Genomic DNA, 22,409 nt, shown 5'->3' on the forward strand with positions numbered 1-22,409 from the left:
TGACAACATTCTTAATATCGGTAGAACTTTACGACTACTATTTTTTGGTCGTTAACTTACCGAAAAATATCGCTAATTAGCGAAATTACAAGCATTTTAATTTTATCGATTTTTGTCGGAAACTAAAAAAATGAGTTAGAGAATCGCACTACAGTTGGTATTATTGTATCACCTTCTTTCTTTCACCATGGATTTACCTTTTCAAATGTCAGTTTACATTTTTCCTAGATACTCCAAAGAATAAGTTATGGAAATTCTATGTATTGCGAAAAAAATAGTACCCATATTTGGACCGTAAATCAATTTAATTCTAAATTAAGTAAAAACAAGTAAAAGAGTGTCAGTCGGCTTTGCCGACAGAGATATACCCTCAGCCTGTATATATTGAAATAATTTTTCCCAAAAAAACGTATGCAGTTAGGGGTTTTTAAAAATATTGGGAATTTGAACCGACAAAAATGTTCATTAGGATTAGAGATCAAAAGTTTTGCGGAGGAGATACTAAAAGGAATGGATCTACATTGACCATTATGGAAGTGGATTTCCAGCCACTACATATGATGCTATAGGGGGCTTTTACACCCTTCGGGATGTTTGCTCAAGAAGTATGGACTTGTCCCTGAAAAAACGTTTACGATCGTAAGCGAATGCAAGTTGCTTCAACAAAAATCAAAGTGATTCGATAGCAGGTCTTAAAGTGAACTTATCCGAAATTTTGTGTGGGAGGTACGGGATGGAGTGGACAAATATAGTCCATATTCGAACCTGATCTATATCTGGTAGATATTATGAGAATGTGTAAAGTATCGACCAAATCGGCCACTACCTTCAAGAGTTATCGTATGAACAAATTTTCCAAACATTTTTGAACTTTTGTGGGGGAGGTACCTGAAAGAGTGGACCGATATGGCTTATCTTCAAACGTAAACTATGTTAGGACAAAATGTTACTAACGCCAAATTTTGGACCAAATCGGCAAATCCGTTCTAGAGTTATCTTGCGCTCCAACCGCCTCACACGGTGTCATACGGGTTTTTTTGCACCTCTCAGGCTATATTCTCAGGAAGTATGGACATGCCCCTAATGAAACTTGTACCGTCGTATGGAGGGCGGTGAATACAAGTTGCTAAAACAAAAATCAGAGCGATTCGAGAGATGGCCCTAAACTGAACTTATCCCAAATTTTGTGTGTGAGGTACCCGAAGGAGTGGGCCGATTGAGTCCATATTGAAACATTATCTAAGTGTGGTGCACACTTTACGATGGGCAAAGTATGGACCAAATCGGTTACTCCCTTCAAGAGTTATCGTGCGTACAAGTTTTCCGAACATTTTCGAACTTTTGTGGGGGAGGTACCGGAAGGAGTGGACCGATATAGCCCATCTTCGAACTTAAACTAAATTTGGGCAAAATATTACGAAAGCCAAAATTTGAACCGAATCGGTTCATCCGTTGGAGAGTTATCGTGCGCTCCAACCAGCCAGACAGACAGACGGACGGACATTGCTAGATCTACTCAAAATTGTCTGAAACGGATATCGTCCAAACATACTTGGGGTCTAAAACCATTATTTCGATGAGGCACATTTTGCCCGTATGAAAGTGTATATACCCTCGTTAGCATAAATGCTGAGGGTATAAAAACTAAGAAAAACATTAACAGTCCCTATAATTTTTACTCTTATAGATATTAATAGCCCACAGTCATCTATAGTTGGTATTAAAGTCTTGATACGCCCAATTTTAACGTTTAAAAGTTGGAATATATTAAATTCTATACCATCTTCTAGGATTGGATCTGTGGCATCTTCGTCGTCTTCTCTAGTATTGAACACTAACAGTTTGGAAAAATATTCTTAATATGCATGCATCTGTTACCAGATTACCTTGCTCGCCTCCACCGGAGGATGAGCCTATACCAAAGCTGTCTATTTGATGCTTCACTCGTTGGTACAATTTTCGGACTTCATTCTAGCTCCTGTACATTTCGATTTTGTCACACTCCCGCTTTTCCATTTCTCTCTTTTTATACCCTTAGCTTTTAGGCTAGAAAGGGGATATATACACTTTGATATGACCAAAAATGTGCCTCATCGAAATAACGGTTTTAGACCCCAAGTATGTTTGGACGAAATTCGTTTCAGACAATTTGGAGTCGATTTAGCCATGTCCGTCCGCCTGTCTGTCTGGATGGCAGGTGCGTACGATAACTCTCGAAAGGATCAACCGATTCGAACCAAATTTTGGGTATCGTAATATTTTGTCCAAACTTAGTTTAAATTGGAAGATGGGACATATCGGTCCACTGCCTTGGGTACCTCCCCCCACAAAAGTCAAAAATTTTCTGTAAAATGCTGTGAACGATAACTCTTGAAGGAAGCAATTGATTTCGTCCAAACTTTGCACATCGTATTATTCCATCCAGATATATATAGGACTCGAATATGGACTATATCGGTCCACTCCTTCGCGTATCTCCCACACAAAATTCAGATAAAGTGAATTTTATGAGCACCTCTCGGATGGTGTTGATTTTTTTTTCGCTAGGTTGTCCTTGCGGCTCCCTTTACGACGATACAATTTTTTTTGTTGCGCAAGTCCATACCTCCTATGATACTGGCTCCAAGAAACCCTGACGGCACCAACCAAAATGGCAAATCCGCAAGATAATTCTCGCAGGGAGTTTCTGATTGGTGCAGAATCGGCACATCATATTATTTCATCCAGTCATGTATCAGGATGGAATATGGACTGTATCGGTCCACTCCATCGGGTACCTCCCACACAAAATTCGGAAAAAGTGAACTTTAAGAGCTCCCCTCTCATCGTTTTGATTCTTTTTTTCAGCAGGTTGTTCTAGCGGCCTCATTTACAAGATTACTTTTTTCGGAGTAAGTTAATTCTACCTGAGATAATGGCCCAAGCTACAAGAAGAAGTTTAGTTACTAAAAAATTTTGGTATATGTCAATGATTTGGTATAGCCCCACATTACGGTACATACCGATTTTAGAACAAACTCGTGATACAAAATCAATTTAATATACGGCATAATTGAGGAGCTCAGTGCCAAAACGGTCTAATCCACATGCCCAAAAAAATCAAACTGACAATAAAGATTTAACCAGAACCTCTTGAAATAACTTCTAAAAAAATTCAAATTGCATTATTTTAGCAGGTAGTATAACTTAGTGTTTGTTATACAATGCAATATGAATGTTTTTAAGAATTTATTTCAAAAAGATGCGTTTAGATCTTTATAGTCAGTTTGATTTTTTGGGCATGTGGGTTAGACCGATTTGACACTGAGTGCCTCAATAATTGTCTTTGTTATGTTTTTTTTTTTTTTTGGTCAGTGGCTGAGGGTTTTTCTTACTTGTTCCTACGAATTTCACCTCTCTTCTTTTCTTCCGATACCTCATACGTTCCCCACGTGTTGCTACTGATTGTAGAGTACCATTCTTATTATCAGTAGCAGCACAACACCTCTGTTTCTATCATGGTTTCCTTGGTGGAAGTCTCCAAGTATGGATTTTGCGGCAGTTTACATGGAGTGTACAATACTTTGCCACTGTGTGATATGTTATCGGGACGAGGAGTTGTTTGATTAAGCACTTGGGCCAGTTGAGTGGAATATTCGTATGCTGTGGCTATCTGTTGTGATTGCAGCTTACCGATGTCCAACTTCCTTGTTATGTCTGTTCGTACTTTATTTGCTACGTTTAATCGGGTACTTACCTTTGCTGCAACAAGGTGGTGATCCGAGACTATGTTTGCTACTGGGAACAATCATACATCCAAGACATTCGATTAATATCTTCCAATTATCACAACATAAACAATTTGATTTCTTCTTGTTATACCTTCAGCCTTTAGGCCAAAATGTGCCTCATCGAAATAATGGTTTTTGGCCACAAGTATGTTTGGACGACATCCGTTTTAGACAATTTGGAGTCGATTTAGCCATGACCATCTGTATGTCTCTTTGGCTGTATCGCACGATAACTCTCGAACGGATTTGCCGATTCGGTCCAAAATTTGTCCTTCGTCCACACTTAGGGTTATATTGATCCACAGCTTCAATATCTTCCAATTCGATTAATATCTTCCAATTATCACAACATAAACAATTTGATTTCTTCTTGTTATACCTTCAGCCTTTAGGCCAAAATGTGCCTCATCGAAATAATGGTTTTTGGCCACAAGTATGTTTGGACGACATCCGTTTTAGACAATTTGGAGTCGATTTAGCCATGACCATCTGTATGTCTCTTTGGCTGTATCGCACGATAACTCTCGAACGGATTTGCCGATTCGGTCCAAAATTTGTCCTTCGTCCACACTTAGGGTTATATTGATCCACAGCTTCAAAAGTTTTCGCTATAACGGTGCGCACGATAATTCTCGAAGAAGGTAACTGATTTGGTCCATACTATGCACATCATAATATTTCTTCAAGACATAGATCTGGTTCGACTATGAAATACATCGGTCCACTCCTTCGAGTACCCCCAACACAAAATTTCGGAAAAGTGCAATTTGAGACCTGGTCTCGAATTGCTTTGATTTTTTATTGCTGAAAGTTTTTTTAGCTGCCCCCATTACGACGGTACAAATTTTTTAAGGGGCAAGTCCATACATCCTGGGAAAATTTCGCGAATGCACCTGTTCAACAGAGGGTAGTAACTCAAAATTTAGAAATGTTCAATTTTTGTTAAAAAACGATAAATACTGATCAACTCCACCAACTGTAAAAATCTCGCATTATTTTGTATACTCTTTCGTCAAAACCAAGTAAGAAAGTATCAGTCAGCTGTGCTGACGGAGATATACCCTAAGCCATTGACCCAAAACCAACCAAACACAATAATTATACCATTATCTTAGAAAGTATTGACCTACTCCGGAAAAAATGTACCGTTGTAAATGAGGCCGGTCGAAAAACCTACTCTTAACAACAACGCTCTTAAACTTCACTTTATCCTAATTTTGTGTGGGAGGTATCCGAAGGAGTGGACCGATATATTCCATATTCCAATCTGATACATGACGATAAAATAATACGATGTGAAAAGTTTGCAACAATCAGGAAATCTCTGCGAGAACTATCTGGTGGATTTGCCATTTTGGTTGGTGCCGTCAAGGTTTCTTAGAGTTTTAGGCCAATATCTCAGGAAGTATGGCCTTGCACATGAAACAAATTGTAAAGGGAGCCGCAAGGAAAACGTACTGAAAACGATCACAAGGGGAACTCTTAAACTTCACTTTTTCCGAATTTTGTGTGGGAGGTACCCGAAGGAGAGGACCGATACAGTCCATATTCCAACCTGATACATGACTGGATGAATAATACAATCTGCAAAGTCTGCAGCAATCAGAAACTTCCTGCGAGAATTATCTTGTGTATTTGCCATTTTGGTCGGTGCCGTCAGAGTTTCTTGGAGCTTTCAGGACAATATCTCAGGAAGTGTGGACTTGCGCAAGAAAAAAATTATACCGTCGTAAAGGGAGCCGCAAGGCCATGTTACTGGAAAAATTTCAAAACGATCCGAGGGGAGCTCTTAAACTTCACTTTATCCGAATTTTTTATGGGTGGTACCCGAAGGAGTAGACCGATATAGTCCATATTCGAACCCGATCTATATCTGGAGGTTTGGACCAAATCGATTGCTCCCATTTTACAGACAAATTTTGAACTTTTGTAGGTGAGGCACACGAAGGAGTGGACCGATGTGGCCCATCTTCTAACTTAAACTAAGTCGGGACAAAATATTACGATACCCCATCCGTTCGAGAGTTATCGTGCGCACCAGCCAGGCAGACAGACGGACAGACAGATAGACGGGCGGACATGGCTAAATCGACTCCAAATTGTCTGAAACTAATTTCTTCCAAACATACTTGGGGTCTACAACCGTTATTTCAATGAGGTACATTTTTAGTCGTATCAAAGTGTATATACCCTTTCTAGCCTAAAGGCTGAGAGTATAAATACCGTTATGTCACTCTCCATGTCTTCAGAGCCATTACTTGTGTATCAGCAGTGTTTTGTCTCTACTGAACAATCACAAAAGTTCAAAAATTTTAAGTGTAGTTCAAGGTCTGTTCAAAGAACCTTTGGAAGTTTTTACCGTAGATACTCTTTGTGGTCATGTTTACAGCGATATTATATTTTTTGTGTGATGTAACGGTCCAAAAGCTATAAATTATACGGTGAATAACTATAATGACTGACCACTTCCTAAATTGGCTGTGTCGGTCCATTCCCTCAGGTGCTTAAATCCAAATTTATATTTTTGTTGGCAAGTTCATAAGTCCAAAGTGGGACACAAAATTCTGAGAACCCTCTAAATACATACATAGGGAAAAAGAGTTTCAATTCACGTAGGCTGAGGATATATCTCTGCAGCCATAGCCTACTGATACATTTTTTACTTTTTGGATCTGGTGAAAGCCAGGTGCTCTTATGAATGTCGAATCTTCCTTCCAATTTTGACATTAAAGTCGCATTGAATTATTTTAATATCATGGGCTGGACACCGGTCATATATGCGAATTGTGGCAAGGGTTTCATACACCGGTGAAGCTGAGACCAAACGTTTCAACCTCCGACTAAGTACAAACCCGCAAACATGTGCATGTTTGCATCAGGGCATCTGTAATACAGTGCGTAGGCCTTTAAATGTTGTTTTAACGCGTCTCCCAATCCATCGTATCTCCTGTACCTCAAAAATATCGGGCTTGCACCTTTCAAGTACATCTGCTAGTGCATAAACTGATCCTTCTCCTTCTCCTTGAAAGTAACTACACAAGTTTTAGCATATTATTCTAATACCCCGGTTACACTTAACCGAATTAACCCAGTGGGTTTAGATTTCAAATGTCAATTCCATAGCGCAAACGTCAAATAAATCTTCTCGAAGTGGGTTAACCCGGCAAAAAACTCTAGTGTAACCGTACTATAAGATGTTAAATTTTGATTCCGTCTAGGCTGCCAACTTGGTTTACCCGAAATGTAACCATATCATCCAAATTGTCCTTTTCATGGTGAAGGTTATAAAAAAAATCGTAATGCTTTAGTATTTATTTTCATTTTCATTTCATTGTCATTAAAAACTGTTAAAAAATTGTATTAACCCTTAAATTTGTTGTAGGGTGCTGCCGGTTTTCTTGTTAATTTGACTTCATTTGACTTCAACGGCTAATTGTCTCTTTATTTATGTTTGTCGTGTGTCGTCTATTTATTTAGTTATCATTCTGAAATGAATGATAGACTGACTGAAACGAATTGAAAATAGTAAATGAATGACTGAATGAATGAATTAAATAAATTGAGTTAACACCAGGCCAAGCGAGAGCAGACCGTGTTGGAATTTTCATTGTCTATTCGTGACTGTTGTTGGTCTCTTTGGACATTGATCAACAAGTGTTGCCATTGTCGCTGTAACAACAATACCAACAACAATAGAAGAACATGACACGCTCCCCGAGAATCTGTTCTCAGCATCCACTTTACCAATACTATGACTATGGCTAATAATCCGCACAGCAGTAGCAAATGTTGACAGTTTGTGTAGTTAAATTTGACACAATAAGTGTTTGATACAATGTCATCTAACAATGCAACAGTCTCTATTAGTAGCGGTAAAATTAAAGTGGCTAAAATGTGTCGTCTCCTTCACTTTGGATTGTTGTCAATTATATAGTTATCATAATTATGTATGTACATATGTAGCAAAAAATTTACATATATCTGTACATTACTAAAAATGTGGATAATGCATTACGGCGAATGGCTAAATATTACTAATATTGCTAAGCTGTTTTTGTTAGGTATTTAAAATTGCAAACCATCATGTGCTTTGCGGCGTGATTCTGTATGAATTTTTTAAGGTTTTTAACTAAAAATTAACTTAATTTTCCCCATTAAATATTTAAAACAAATAGAAAAACCTCAAACAAAAATTACACAAATGACACGTTTGGCAACTGAAAACATTTGAAACTTTGTTTTTTGGGGGAACATAAAAGATGAAATTAACTAATTTGTCGTAAAAGCATATTCGCTGCCATGTATCACTCCATAAATAACTACGCTTGTCCCTATGCGTGTATACATATGTGTGTGCGGAAACATGCGGTTACTGCTCATGGACAACTGGACTTGTGTTATTTTGCAGGACTGACTACTCATTGAATTCTCTGCATACGTAGTTTGTAACATTGAGTGCATGTCCTGTATAACACACACATACACACCCACATGCGTGCATACATTCACACATAAAATCCAATGGATGACCTTCGCTGATGGTCGCCATATGGCCATGGCGGTTTATGTAGTTTGTACTTTATAGTTTAACAACCATTAACTGTGACATTACATGAATGCGTATGGGTGTGTGTGTGTCTGTTGTGCGAACGACTGGTGTCTGCTGGTATCTAAAATTTCACTTCCGTTTGGTGTTGTTTATATTGTGTTGGTGATGCGGGTTTAAAATGACAGGAGATGGAAAAGCATGTGTTAGGATGCACGCCAGCAAGCAACTGCTGTTGCCTATTATAATTTAAAAGGATAATTAATTATACTGTTAGTAGTTGGTGTAGTGGACAATTCAATCAAGGTAACAATAACCCCACGTGGTGCACTTATTTCAAGTTCGAATTTGTTGTTTTTTTATCAGCTTTTGGACTTAAGTTTTCAACAAATTTAAGGGCTAGAAGAAACTGTAGAAAAGGAAACGTTTAATTGTACTTTATTAATTAATTAGTCATATTGGCTTTCAAGAATTTACTTATCTTGGACGCTTCACGCACTTTTTTCTTAATTCTCTTTTTAATTTTTAATTTTTTTCAAATATTATTTATTGTTTGAATATAGGAATATGTTTACTTAATTTTTTATAGACAGACCTTAATAGAACTTATTTTTAACCTAAAAATAATTTGTGTGGTACATCTATGATATAAACGGTGTCCATTTCTGTAGAATCGTTCTTTTTATACCGTCAGCATTTAGGCTAGAAAATGTGCCTCATCGAAATAATGGTTTTAGACCCCAAGTATGTTTGGACGAAATGTGTTTCAGACAATTTGGAGTCGATTTAGCAATGTCCGTCCGTCTGTCTGGCTGGCTGGTGCGCACGATAACTCTCGAACGGATGAACCGATTCGGTTCAAATTTTGGCTTTCGTAATATTTTCTCCAAACTTAGTTTAAGTTCTAAGATGAGCTATATCGGTCCACTCCTTCCGGTACCTCCCCCACAAATGTTCCAAAATGTTCGGAAAATTTGTGGACACGATAACTCTTGAAGGGAGTAACCGATTTGGTCCATACTTTTCACATCGTGAAATTTCTATCAGACATAGATGAGGTTCCAATATGGACTCAATCGGCCTACTCCTTCGGGTACCTCTCACACAAAATTTCGGATAAGTTCAGTTTAGGACCTGTTCCCGAATCGCGTTGATTTTTGTTGCAGCAACTTGTATTCACTTCCCCCATACGACGGTACAAGTTTTATCAGGGGCAAGTCCATACTACCTGAGAAAATGGACGGAAAGGTGCAAAAAGCCCCTATGACACCTTGTGTAGTGGTTGGAGCGCAAGATAACTCTCGAACGGATCTGTCGATTCGGTTCAAAATTAGGCCTTCGTAATATTTTATCAAAACATAGTTTAAATTCGAAGATGGGCTATATCGGTCCACTCCTTCAGGTACCTCCTCCACAAAACTTCAAAAATGTTCGGAAAAATGTTGCGCCCGATCAATCTTGAAGGGAGTGACCGATGTAATCCATACTTTGCACATCCTAATATATCTACCAGATATAGATCAGGTTCGAATATGGACTATATTTGTCTACTCCTTCTGGTACCTCTCACATAAAATTTCGGATAAGTTCACTTTAAGACCTGCTCTCGAATCATGTTGATTTTTGTTGAAGCGATTTGCATTCGCTACCTCCATTACGACGGTAAAAGTTTTTTCAGGGGACAAGTCCATATTTCTTGGGAAAACAGCCCGAAAGGTGTAAAAGACCCCCTATGTCACCATATGTGGCGGTCGGAGAGCACGATAACCCTCGAACTGTTCAACCGATTTGGACCAACATTTGGTCTTCGTCATATTATATCCAAACTTAGTTTTATGGGTCAATTTCGGTCCACAACTTCCGGTACTTCTCAACAATATTTAAAAATGTCACTGAAATACTAGGACAATATCACTTGAACGGGGGCAACCAATTTGGTCCAAATTTTGGGGTCTCCTAATATTTTGCCAGAATTTAGTTTAACTTCTAAAATGGCCCATATCGGTCCTCCCTAAGGGTACCTCCTCCACAAAAGTTCAACATTTGGGTCTTAGTGCAGTTAATTCCTAATCCACATTTTGTCGGCAAGTTCAAATGTCCAAAAAGGGTCAAAAAATTCTGAAGAGAACCTAAATACATTCGATCTGTCCGTAGTTGATAGTTTCACTTCACATTGGCTGAGGGAGTATATCTTTCGACAAAGCCGACTGACACTTTTTTACTTGTTATTAAAGCGTTTTGCGGTGCCAATTCTAGCTCGAAAACTAATAAAACGATCGTCACATATTTTTGTATGCTTATTAAAAACATAAAGATCTATGCTTTCATAGATTTTTTTGAAAAACATTAGGTTTTAGGGAAATGGTGGGACCAAAAATCAAAATTTCAATTTGTTGCTTAAAAAACTGACGGGCTAAAATATTTTTTAAAAATAAAATCAATCGATGAAGGACTAGTTCTTGATGTCCTTGATAAGCCCACAAAATTATATGAAAATCGGTTTATAAATTTATAAGTTAGATTTGGCACCGTTTTCAAAATGTCATTTCGATAAAAGCACGTTTTTACTCAGCATTTATGCTAACGAGGGTATATACACTTTCATAGGGGCAAAATGTGCCTCTTCGAAATAATGGTTTTAGACCCCAAGTATGTTTGGACGAAATGTGTTTCAGACAATTTGGAGTTGATTTAGCCATGTCCGTCCGTCTGTCTGGCTGGAGCGCACGATAAGTCTCGAACGGATCAACCGATTCGGTCCAAATTTTGGTTTTCGTAATATTTTGTGCAAACTTAGTTTAAGTTCGAAGATGGGTTATATAGGTCCACTCCTTCCGGTACCTCCCCCACAAAAGTTCGAAAATGTTCGGAAAAATTGTGCGCACGATAATTCTTGAAGGGAGTAACCGATTTGGTCTATACTTAGCACATCGAGAAATTTCTATTAGATGAGGTTCCAATACGGGCTCAATCGGTCCACTTCTTCGGGTACCTCCCACACAAAATTTCGGAAAAGTTCAGTTTAGGATTTGCTCTCGAATTGCTTTGACTTTTGTTGTATAAACTTGTATGTACTGCCCTCCATACGACGGTATTTGTTTCATCAGGGGCAAGTCCATACTTTCTGAGAAAATAGCCTGAAAGGTGCAAACAACCCCTACAACACTGTCTGTAATGGGTGGAGCGCAAGATAACTCTCGAACTGATCTGCCGATTCGGTCCAAAATGACGCCTTCGTAATATTTTGCGCAAACTTAGTTTAAGTCCGAAGATAAGCCATATCGGTCCGCTTCTTCAGGTACCTCACCCACAAAAGCTCAAAAATGTTCGGAAAAATTTTGCGCGCGATAACTCTTGATGGGAGTGACCGATTTGGTCCATACTTTACACGTCCTAATATATCCACCAGATATAGGTCATATCGATTCACCCCTTCGGGTACCCCCCACACAATATTTTGGATAAATTCACTTTAAGACCTGCTCTGGAATCACTTTGATTTTTGTTGAAGGAACCTTCATTTGCTGCCTCAATTACGATGGTAAAAGTTTTTTCAGGGGAAAGTCCATACTTCTTGAGAAAACAGCCTGAAAGTTGTAAAAAAACCCTATGGCACCATATGTAGTGGCTGGAGAGCTCGAACCGAATACTGCGTTCGTCCACACTTTGGATATCGTAATATATATTCGAATACTATATGGAATTCGAAGGTGGTGCTTATAGGTCCACTCCTTCCGGTACCTCCCCCACAGATGTTCAAAAATATTCGCTAAAATGGTACGCGCGATATCTCGTAGACGTAGCAACCGATTTGGTCCAAACTTTGGATCTCTAAATATTGTCGAAACTAAGTTTATATTCAAATTTGGGCCCTATATGTCCGATCCTTGGGGTACCACCCACACAAATTTTCAACATTTTTGTGTGGTTAAGGGTCTGTTCGAGGATCCTTTGGACATTTTTACCGAAGGTTTTCCTAGTGGCCCTGTTTACAGCGATATTAAGTTTTTCGTAGGCTAGTGTGATAAAAACGCCTGATCTATCGTTATCCCCACAAATTTTTGAGCTTTAATCCTATCCATACTTTTGTCGGTTCATACGCCCAAAATTTTGAAAACCCCCCTAAATACATAAGTTTTTTTTTGGGAAAAAAAGTATTTCAATCCACATAGACTGAGGGTATATCTCTGTCGGCAAAGCCGGCTGATACTTTTTTACCCCTCAGTGATGTTGGCGACATTTCCTGAGTATTTCAGCTATGTAAAGCTTCTCTACAAGTGGTGTCTTAGGACACGCCGTTCGGACTCGGCAATAAACAATAGGTCCCATATCATTGAGCTAATATGAATTGGGGTGCACTCATTGATATGAGAGAAGTCTGTATTGTCCCATCTGGGATGTTTGTGGAACAATTTATTTATTACATACAAATCACAATGATTTTTCCCTTCCAACACTCATGTCTCAGTCAATTTTGTTCCGATCGACTTGAAAGTTGGACCACATATTCTATGATACTTATACTTTAAAAGAGGCCAAGATTTTTTTTTTTGGATTTTCTGAAATTTACAAGTGGGGGTCACCTCTTAACAGTATGAAAAATATTTTTAGTATCACAAAAAGTAAACAAGATATCGCAAAATATACCATCAATAAAATATTTACGATTTTTAAGTAAGCATTATTAGTTTTCAAGAAAATTGGGTTTGGTGTATGTGCTGTTGACTGACCCAATTTTTCACTGTATATTGATGAAGAAAATTACAATTACTTATCACGTCTTGTTTAAGTCAAGAGATTGGTGTTGGCTTCAATTTGTTTACTTAACAGAAGAGATATATCGAGTATTATGCTTTTGTTGAAGTTCCATCACACCTTCCTAATTATTACTCCTTTTCACATATAATTTATTCGAATTTAGTTATTCATATACTCTAATCACAACCCCATTTCAATTTTCACAGACATTTCCTCTGTGGCGACCACTGTCACACATTCACCGCTTTGTTAATCCGCCCATTGTTAGAAAAAATGACCAAAAGACTTTTAGTTTTAGTTGGGCAAAATACAAAAAAGATTAGAGTTTTTCAAAGAAAAACAACAAAACAATTGGAAAAACGAACAAGACGAAGAAAAACAAAAACTAAAGAACTGGAAAAAATCCATTTTGATGAAATGGGTGGGGGGGGGGGGGGGAAGACGCGTGCTATATGATACCATGCTACCATCGTCTTCTTCAGGTACGCAGAACAAAGAGTCCATTACGTGCATTACTCACATGTTTGTCCGTTTGGTTTCAGTTGGCGACCCCACATAAGGACTGCACAAATAAGTTACAAATTGATTAACAACAAACACGTTCATTGTAAGCCAACAACAAATACTTTCCTACACTCTTCGTGGTGTATAAATGTAAGCTACACCTGCTTATCTTGCTTATTCACTTCGAACGTAGTGGTAGTCAAAAATGTTGTGTAAGAAGGCCAAGTCAAGAAATGGGTGCGGGCATGCCCTTAAATTCAGGATGCATGCTCTTAAATTAGAGTTGGGTAAATCTTGATCCTAGTTTACTGTCCTAGTTCCTAAACGTATGAGCGATTTCATACGTCCGTTTGTAGTAGTTTGTTATACGATCCTATCGATTGCAACTACATAGTGAACTAAATCGCTCAATTGAACTAGATTGGCACGACTCTATTTTAAAGACTTGGAAGAAGTATTAGGAGGAGCAAAGTTTGGAACAAATCGCTTACACCATTTGAGAAAGGCGATGATACAGACAGACAGGCATGGCTAAGTACATTCAACAACAGTCCACTACAAAGTATGAAAATATTTAAATATTTAAATTTCCCAAAAAAAAACTACCCTGCCTACACCCTGAAATTTCACGGTGCTCTTGAAACAATTTTAAATGGAAGGTGCTTACACCTCGGAAGTTTTTGCGGATTCTGAAACTACAATGTTCGTAGATGAGAAAAATCAAAAAACAAAAAAAAAATCGCCGGAGCGCTTTTTAAATAAATCGCGATTTAAGTTGACATTTTTAGGGGTTGTTTATGTTTTCACGATTTTGCTTAGAAACCGCAAGTCTTATCAACATGAGACTAAAAAAATGTTGTGGCTATGAAAATTCTCTACAAGATCGACCTTTATGGTATTTTCGTAGTTTTTACCATTTTTTGAGATATAAAAGTTCAAATTGGGACAATGCACTGACTGTATCGCCCCCTTATAAAACAATGTCATGGAGGGTGCGCCTTAACTAACTTTTGATGATTACACAGGGAAAGTTTTTGTGAATTCTGAAACAGCAGCGTTCATAGATGAGAAAAATCCAAAAACAAGAAAAAATCGCTGTAGGGATTTTTTAATAAATCGCGGTCAAAATTCACATTTTTAGGTGTTTTTTAGGTTTTTACGATTTTGCTTGGAAACCGCAAGTCCAATCGAATTGGAACTAAAGAAAATGTTGTAACTGTGAAAATTCTCTAGAGGATTGACGTTTATCATTTGTTCCCAGCCTGTACCATTTTTGAGATAAAGAAGCTCAGTTTACATTTTTATATATTTTTGTTAGGGTTTCGCGATTTTTCTTGAATACGGTAAGACTTAGCGACATGGGACCTGAGAAAATCTTAAAGTTGTGAAAATTCTCTACAAGACTAGCTTAAGTAACTTATCTTAAGTTGTAACATTTTTTTAGATATATAAGTTTAAGTTGGGAATTTGCAGTCATGACATTTTGTTATAAGGGGGCGATACGGAATTGAATTGAATTTGAATTGTCCCAATTTGAACTTCTATATCTCAAAAAGAGTAAAACCGACTAGAATACCATAAAGGCCAATCTTGTAGAAAATTTTCATAGCTACAACATTTGTTTTAGTCCCATTTTGATAGGAATAGCGGTTTCTAAGCAAAATCCCAAAAACCTTATTTAAAAAGCGCTCCGGCGATTTTTTTTTTGTTTTTTGATTTTTCTCATCTATAAACATTGTAGTTTCAGAATCCGCAAAAACTTCCGAGGTGTAAGCACCTTCCATTTAAAATTGTTTCCAGAGCACCGTGATTTACTTATGTTCAGTGTAAAAACATTGATTCTGAATAAAAAATAGAGTTGTATTATTTGAACGATCTAGTCCTTTTTCTAGTTCAATGGACTCCTGTCATTTATATGGAGAAATTCCGTATACGTAACATCACACGTTATTTTGTGTAACGTTGCTCATACTTTTTTGAACTAGGACAGTGAGCTATGAACTAGATTTTTACACCTGTTAAAAAATAGACTTTCTATTAAACCGATAATTTCGACCTTCTGCGTATGAGTAATGTCTTGACTTGTTCGCATAAATCATGCGCCCCACATACTTATATGTGTCTTTCCACAAATACACTCATCGAAATATGTAACTGTCTGTTTCCCAATGTTCTTTCAACAAATAATAGTAACGTTAGACTTTTCACTAGGACCCCGTATACTGACTGTTTGCAACCGAGCGTATTTAATCTCATTTAATGTGATTGACTTTCCTACAAGGGAACAAATCAAAATGGGATATAAAGAAAATCAAGCGGAAAATAAACCAAACAACAAAAAAGGGGGAAATAACAATTGTATTTAACATCGAACATTCGAAAGGATATCGAATTTCAAGCAAACATTTACACACACACAAAAGTTGAAAAGAACAAAAAGAAAGAAAAAAAAAACACACACACACACAATCAAGAAACGGACATCTTAAGGTTGAATGAATAGAATTTTGTTGTTCACTGTCGGCATGTGAGTAATCCTTGGTTAGGAACAATGTCATTACTTTGTTGCAGTTAATCACAAATCGAAGGAAACGAAATGTTTCTGACGTATTTTCCGTATTTGATTAATTTGAAACTTTTTTAGCCTATAAAACAATTACCAAAAAGGAAGAAGAAGATTTTCTGATTAGAACTATTTATTAAATCCTTCTCTCTCTCTCTCCCCCTTCTACTGTATATTCTTAAAGCACACCATTGGAAAATGCCAACTAGTCAGCCGTCCTCGTTAGAGCATGATGATGATAGCACAAACACCAACAAAACATCAAACCCGACGACCAATGATCAAAGGACCACCAAACAAACATTGGGACCCAATGAGTCGAATCTAACCAAAAGAGGTTCACAGTCAAACAATGCCGAGGGACACAGAGATTCAACGGGTAGCACTGCCATAACTCAACACAGAAACAGTGGGTCCAGAGACTCGAACGGCGGCAAGGCGGTAGACCTGTACATACGTGATCCTGACGGTGGAGGTGGTGGTGGTGGTAGCCCACATGACGAGGATGAAGGCGAAGAGACCGATGTTATTGGCGATCTTGTGGGTCATTTTGGCAAATGGCAGTTCATGATGACAATACTGCTGTCTCTGTTCCAAGTGCCCAACACCTTTCACATATCGTCGTCCATATACCAAGTGCGTTCGTTAATTGACATTTGCATAACTCCCTTCCCTCTCTCTAAAGTATGTTTGTTATGTCTGTTTTAAAGGCGGCCAGCAAGGATTTCTGGTGTAAGCGACCCACTCACCTGCAGCATTTGCCAGTGGACGTGTGGCGCAATCTGAGTAATTCCAATGACAATTGCTTTCAGAATCTGGTAGATTGGGGTGGCATTAGCAACGAAACCATGGAGCAATTGCAACAGGTATGTACGACCGTGCCCTTTGTTTGTGGAACATTAACCATCATAGGAATTTGGAAATGGAAACTCACAATTGTTTTTGTTGACATTGTTATCCTTTTTGTTGTTACAGCAAGGATCCGTATTCAAGAGCTTCATTGGCAACAATGAGACACGTCGAGCCTGTTTAGCTTGGGAGTACGCTGTCAATGACAACGTGGGGAACAGTTGGACTTCCCAGTGGGATCTGGTGTGCGACAAGGAATATTTGAAAAATGTGGCTGAAATGTTTTTTCTGTTGGGTGTGGCAACGGGTGGCATTATTTCCGGTTATCTCTCTGATAAATTCGGCCGCAAAACCATGCTCTTCATATCGGCTGTGTTGCAGACCATTTTCGGTAAGTGTTTCACCTTCAATTGCAATAAAACCACACACACACATATACATATGAACAAGCGACCATAGAGAAGGTCATGAAATAAGGAAGCAACCAGTGTAGTATCTATGCGGTAAGCACTATGACTTTGAACTTGACAGCCTGCTATGCGATGTTCACCTCAACACTTGGCCAATGGCAAAATGAAAAGGACATTCATTTCAAAATGTGCAAACCGTAGACAGACATGAAAACACAGCCAACAAACGTATGCACATATCAACGATTGCCGCTGACTGGGCCAGCCTTCTTAATTGCTTTAATGTCACTTATCAGCCGTTCTGTGATTCGTTTGAAGAACAAGGTTTAATTGAGAAGGTCTCTGCATAAGGATGCTACAATGAAATGCAGCATGCATGACTGAATGCATATATGTACATATGTATGTATATATGTGTGTATTTGCATAGCAATTTCCATGTGATAGGAGTATTTCAACACCTACACAAAATTGTAGGTGTAACAGCACCCAGTTGATTGTTGCAACCACAAAGTGAATAAATGCACATGCACACACACAGCCAACAACAACGACACAAACACAGACTATGCAAAACAATTACAGTTGTCCTTTTGTGATGTCATTGCTATGACTACTCGAGTGGTAGCGTCAAGCATCAGCCCTGGTAGATTGTTGTCATGACTTTAATGGAAATTTATAAATAACCATTTTCTTTTTTTAAATTTAATTCAAATCGAACAATTCCAACGAAAAAAAAAAACGATGTTGGATACAAGAAAACATACACACACACAAGCCCTCAAATGATGTATAAAAATAATAAAGATTTGTTTGATTGAATTATGGAGAATTTATGTATATTTTATTTATATTAAATACATAAATATAGATTACGATAAATATATGTATACATATGTATATGTATGTATGTAAATAACTAGAATAGTATCAACATTGGTCTGCAGTCGACAAGTATATGCAGTGAGAGAGAGGGTTACTAAATGTATTATGAACATAAAGTCAATAGTCATATCGTCATATCATAACCATATTAAGCGGGATATGGTTCCTCAGGAAATGTATAGAAATAAATTTATAGAGGATTTTTAAGATTTTATTTAAATTATTCCAAAAATATTACCGTACTATAAACTTGAAGGTTTAAGGACACCAACTTCTTGCCCTCTTAAATTATAGTTTCTAGTAATTTTAAAGAATGTGTCGAATTTTGTCAATTTTCTTGAGTTCTGAGCTGATAGCCAAGGTACAAATACATACAAATATGTGCTTTAACACGATTTCTTCATATTATTGAACACTCCTTGGCCAATAAGTATTCTAGAAAATGGTGTCAAGTCGTTTTTTCGTTTCATGTATTCAATGTTGTAGATTCCAAACAATTTTGCATATTTTTAATGAGAGAAGAATATATTTTCTTACACAATGAGAACTTCTAGGAAAAAAACAAATAAACAAGTAAGAAAGTATCAGTCAGCTGTGCTGACTGAGATATATCCACAGTCTCTGATCAAAAACTAAGCAAACACAATCAATATGTTGTACTTAATTTTCTGAATTTAAATATATTACAATTTTACTTTTCAATTTACAAAGTTTGAGCTAAATCGATTTCTCTCTCTTAAAGGGTTATTTTACACATTAGCCAGTTTAGGTGGTGCCAGTAGGATTTTCTGGACCTTTTTGGGTCATTATCACACGAAAAAAATTATAACGTCGTAACAGGGGCCGCAAGTGCAACCTGCTGCATCACAAATTAATAAGATCAGAGAGGAGTTGTTAAACTATACTTTTTCCAAAATTTGTGTGGGAGGTACCCAAATGAGTGGACCGATATAGTCCATATTAGAACCCGATCTATGCCTGAATGTAATATTACCAATAGCAAAGTTTGGCTCAATTCGGTTACTCCCTCCTAGAGTTATCATGCCCACAATTTTGGCGAAAAATTTTGAAGCTTGGTGGGGGAGGTACCGGAAGGAGTGGACCGATATGGTCTATCTTCGAACTTAAACTAAGTTTGGACAAAATATTGAAAGACCCAAAATTTGAACCAAATATTTTGATCCGTTCGAGAGTTATCGTGCGCTCTAGCTACGACACATGGTATTATATGGGTTGTTTGCAGTTTTTGTACTGATTTCTGAGGATGGGGGTAGTGAATACAAGTGGCTGCAATAAAAATCAAAGCGATTCGAGAGCAGGCCTTAAACTGTACTTTAGCAACATTTTGTGTGGGAGGTACCCGAAAGAGTGAACCAATAGGGTCCATATTGGAACCTCATCTATGTCTGGTAGAAATGTCACGATGTGCAAAGTATGGACTAATTCGGTTACTCCCTTCAAGAGTTATCGTGCGGACAATTTTCCGAACATTTTTGAACTTTTGTGGGGGAAGTACCTGAAGGAGTTGACCGATATGGCCCATCTTCGAACTTAAATCAAATCTGGACAAAATATTTCGATACCAAAAATTGGACCGAATCGATTGATCCGTTCGGGAGTTATCGTGCGCACCAGCCAGACAGGCAGACAGACAGATAGACGGACGGACATTGCTAGATCGACTCAAAATTGTCTGAAACGGATATCGTACAAACATTCTTGGGGTCTAAAAGCATTATTTCGATGAGTCACATTTTTGGTCGTATCAAAGTGTATATACCCTCCTTAGCCTAAAGGCTGAGGGTATACAAATCTTAGGAAGTATGGACTTACTCCGGAAAAAAATTGTACCGTTGAAGTATAAGAGGAGCTCTTATACTTCACTTTTTCGGAATTTTGTGTGGGAGGTAGCCGAAGTAGTGGACCGATATAGTCCATATTCGAAATTGATCTATATCTGGAAGTAATAATACGATGTGCATAGTTTGGACCAATTCGATTGCTCCCTTCAAGAGTTATCGTTCACACCATATTACAGAAAAATGTTGAACTTTTGTGGGATAGGTTCCTGAAGGAACCTTGGGCAAAATATTACGATGTTCAACATTTAGTTCGAATCGGTTGATCCATTCGAGAGTTATTGTGTGGACCAGCCAGCCCGACAGACGGACGGACAGGGCTAAATCGACTCCAAATTTTCCGAAACGAATTTCGTACAAACATACTTGGGGTCTAAAACCATTATTTTGATGAGGCACATTTTTGGTCGTATCAAAGTGTATATCGTCAACCGAAATGCCCGAAGACATCAAAATCAAAATTCGTTTTTTGATGGAAGCTGATACATAAAGCTAAAACACATGCTATGGCAAAATTTCAAGTTTCTACGTTCAAAAATGACGATCATTTTCAATAATAAAAAAAAACATTTCGGAAAAGGGATAACATTGCAGATATTGTTGTAATGATGGATACCCAAACTAAGCGTTTTCGCGGTTTTAGTTTCATTACTTACTCCCATTCGTATATGAATGATAATATCCCAAATACTCGTCCTCATAAGATAGAAATTCTATAAAACAGTTTTCCATTTTATAAAGTTTTTTTAATTCTCCTGTAAACTTATGGTGTTGTGGGTTACGGTTTTGGGCATTTCAGGTGACGATTTACCCTTGTTATACCCTGAAGGTATAAAAAGTATCAGTCGGATTTGTCGGCAGAGTACACTCACAGCATGAGACACAATTAAACTAATTTTTTCGCGAACAGGTTTCAAGCGACTCTTAAGCTGCTTAATGTTTGAACTTTTGTGGTATCGGAAAAAGTGGACAGATATCGTCCATCTTCGTATTTATCGTATGTTTGGAAAAACGATTATGATATCCGTTGGACCAAACAAGGACTCCCTTCAAGAGCCGTAGTTAGTTACCCTAAGGTTTTTACTGCTTTAGGTAATTATCTCAAGCAGTATGGACTCACCTCTGATAATAATTATGCGTAACGTAATATGAGCCACGAGGACTACACCGCTTTAAAATTAAAAAAAAAAAAACAAGTAAAAAAGACATATACCCTCAGCCTGTATATATTGAAACAATTGTTTCCCAAAAAACGTGTGTATTTAAGGGTTTTTACAAATTTTGGGAATTTGAACCGTCAAAAATGTTCATTAGGATTAGAGATCAAAAGGTTTGCGGAGGAGATATTAAAGAGAATGGATCTACATTGACCATTATGGAAGTGGATCTCCAGCCACTACATATGGTGCCGTAGGTGGTTTTTACACCCTTCGGGATGTTTGCTCAAGAAATATGGACTTGCCCCTGAAAAAACGTTTACCATCGTAATTGAGGCAGCGAATGCAATTTGCTTCAACAAAAATCAAAGTGATTCGATATCAGGTCTTAAAGTGAACTTATCCGAAATTTTGTGTGGGAGATACCGGATGGAGTGGACAAATATAGTCCATATTTGAACCTGATCTATATCTAGTAGATATATTAGGATGTGTAAAGTATGGACCAATTCGGCCACTCCCTTCAAGAGTTACAGTATGAACAAATTTTCCGAACATTTTTGAACTTTTATGGGGAGGTACCTTAAGGAGTTGACCGATGTGGCTCATCTTCAAACTTAAACAATGTTTGGACAAAATATTACTAAGGCCACATTTTGGACCGAATCGGCAGATCAGTTCCAACCACGTCACACGGTGTCATAGGATTTTTTTGCAACTTTCAGGCTATTTTCTCAGGAAGTATGGACTTGCCCCTAATGAAACTTGTACCGTCGTATGGAGGGCAGTGAATACAAGTTGCTACAACAACAGAGCGATTCGAGAGATGGTCCTAAACTGAACTTTTCCGAAATTTTGTGTGGGAGGCACCCGAAGGAGTGGACCCTTATATGTAGTCCATTATAGAACTTGATTTAAAAATGAAAGATATATTTTGGGAAGCATGGACTTGCCCACGAAAAACTCTATATCTCTGTGAACAGGACCACATGAAGTATTTTCGGTAAAAATTTGTAAACTATCCTCGATCAGCCTTTAAACTACTCTGAACAGGAAAATGCTGAACTATTGTGAGGGAGGTATCCATAGATGTTTTCCAATTCCTTTC

General features: G+C 37.8%; 1 protein-coding gene across 6 annotated transcripts in view; it reads left to right on the top strand.

Moving 5' to 3' along the window:
- LOC141389082 (organic cation transporter protein) overlaps window positions 1–22,409 on the top strand; it is an 83,631-nt gene that overhangs the window by 56,265 nt on the left and 4,957 nt on the right. For 5 of the 6 annotated variants that reach the window (XM_073960140.1, XM_073960133.1, XM_073960159.1 and 2 more), the window contains 3 exons: window positions 16,326–16,777; window positions 16,852–17,007; window positions 17,117–17,381. In XM_073960140.1, the coding sequence (XP_073816241.1) occupies window positions 16,326–16,777; window positions 16,852–17,007; window positions 17,117–17,381 (873 nt within the window). Of the gene's footprint in view, window positions 1–15,858; window positions 16,106–16,325; window positions 16,778–16,851; window positions 17,008–17,116; window positions 17,382–22,409 lie in introns of those variants that run through there. The other variant, XM_073960168.1, reaches the window with a different exon arrangement.

Source organism: Musca autumnalis, unplaced genomic scaffold (assembly GCF_047663935.1).
Source record: "Musca autumnalis isolate F117 unplaced genomic scaffold, ASM4766393v1 scaffold_1, whole genome shotgun sequence".
Classification (NCBI taxonomy): Eukaryota; Metazoa; Arthropoda; class Insecta; order Diptera; family Muscidae; genus Musca; species Musca autumnalis.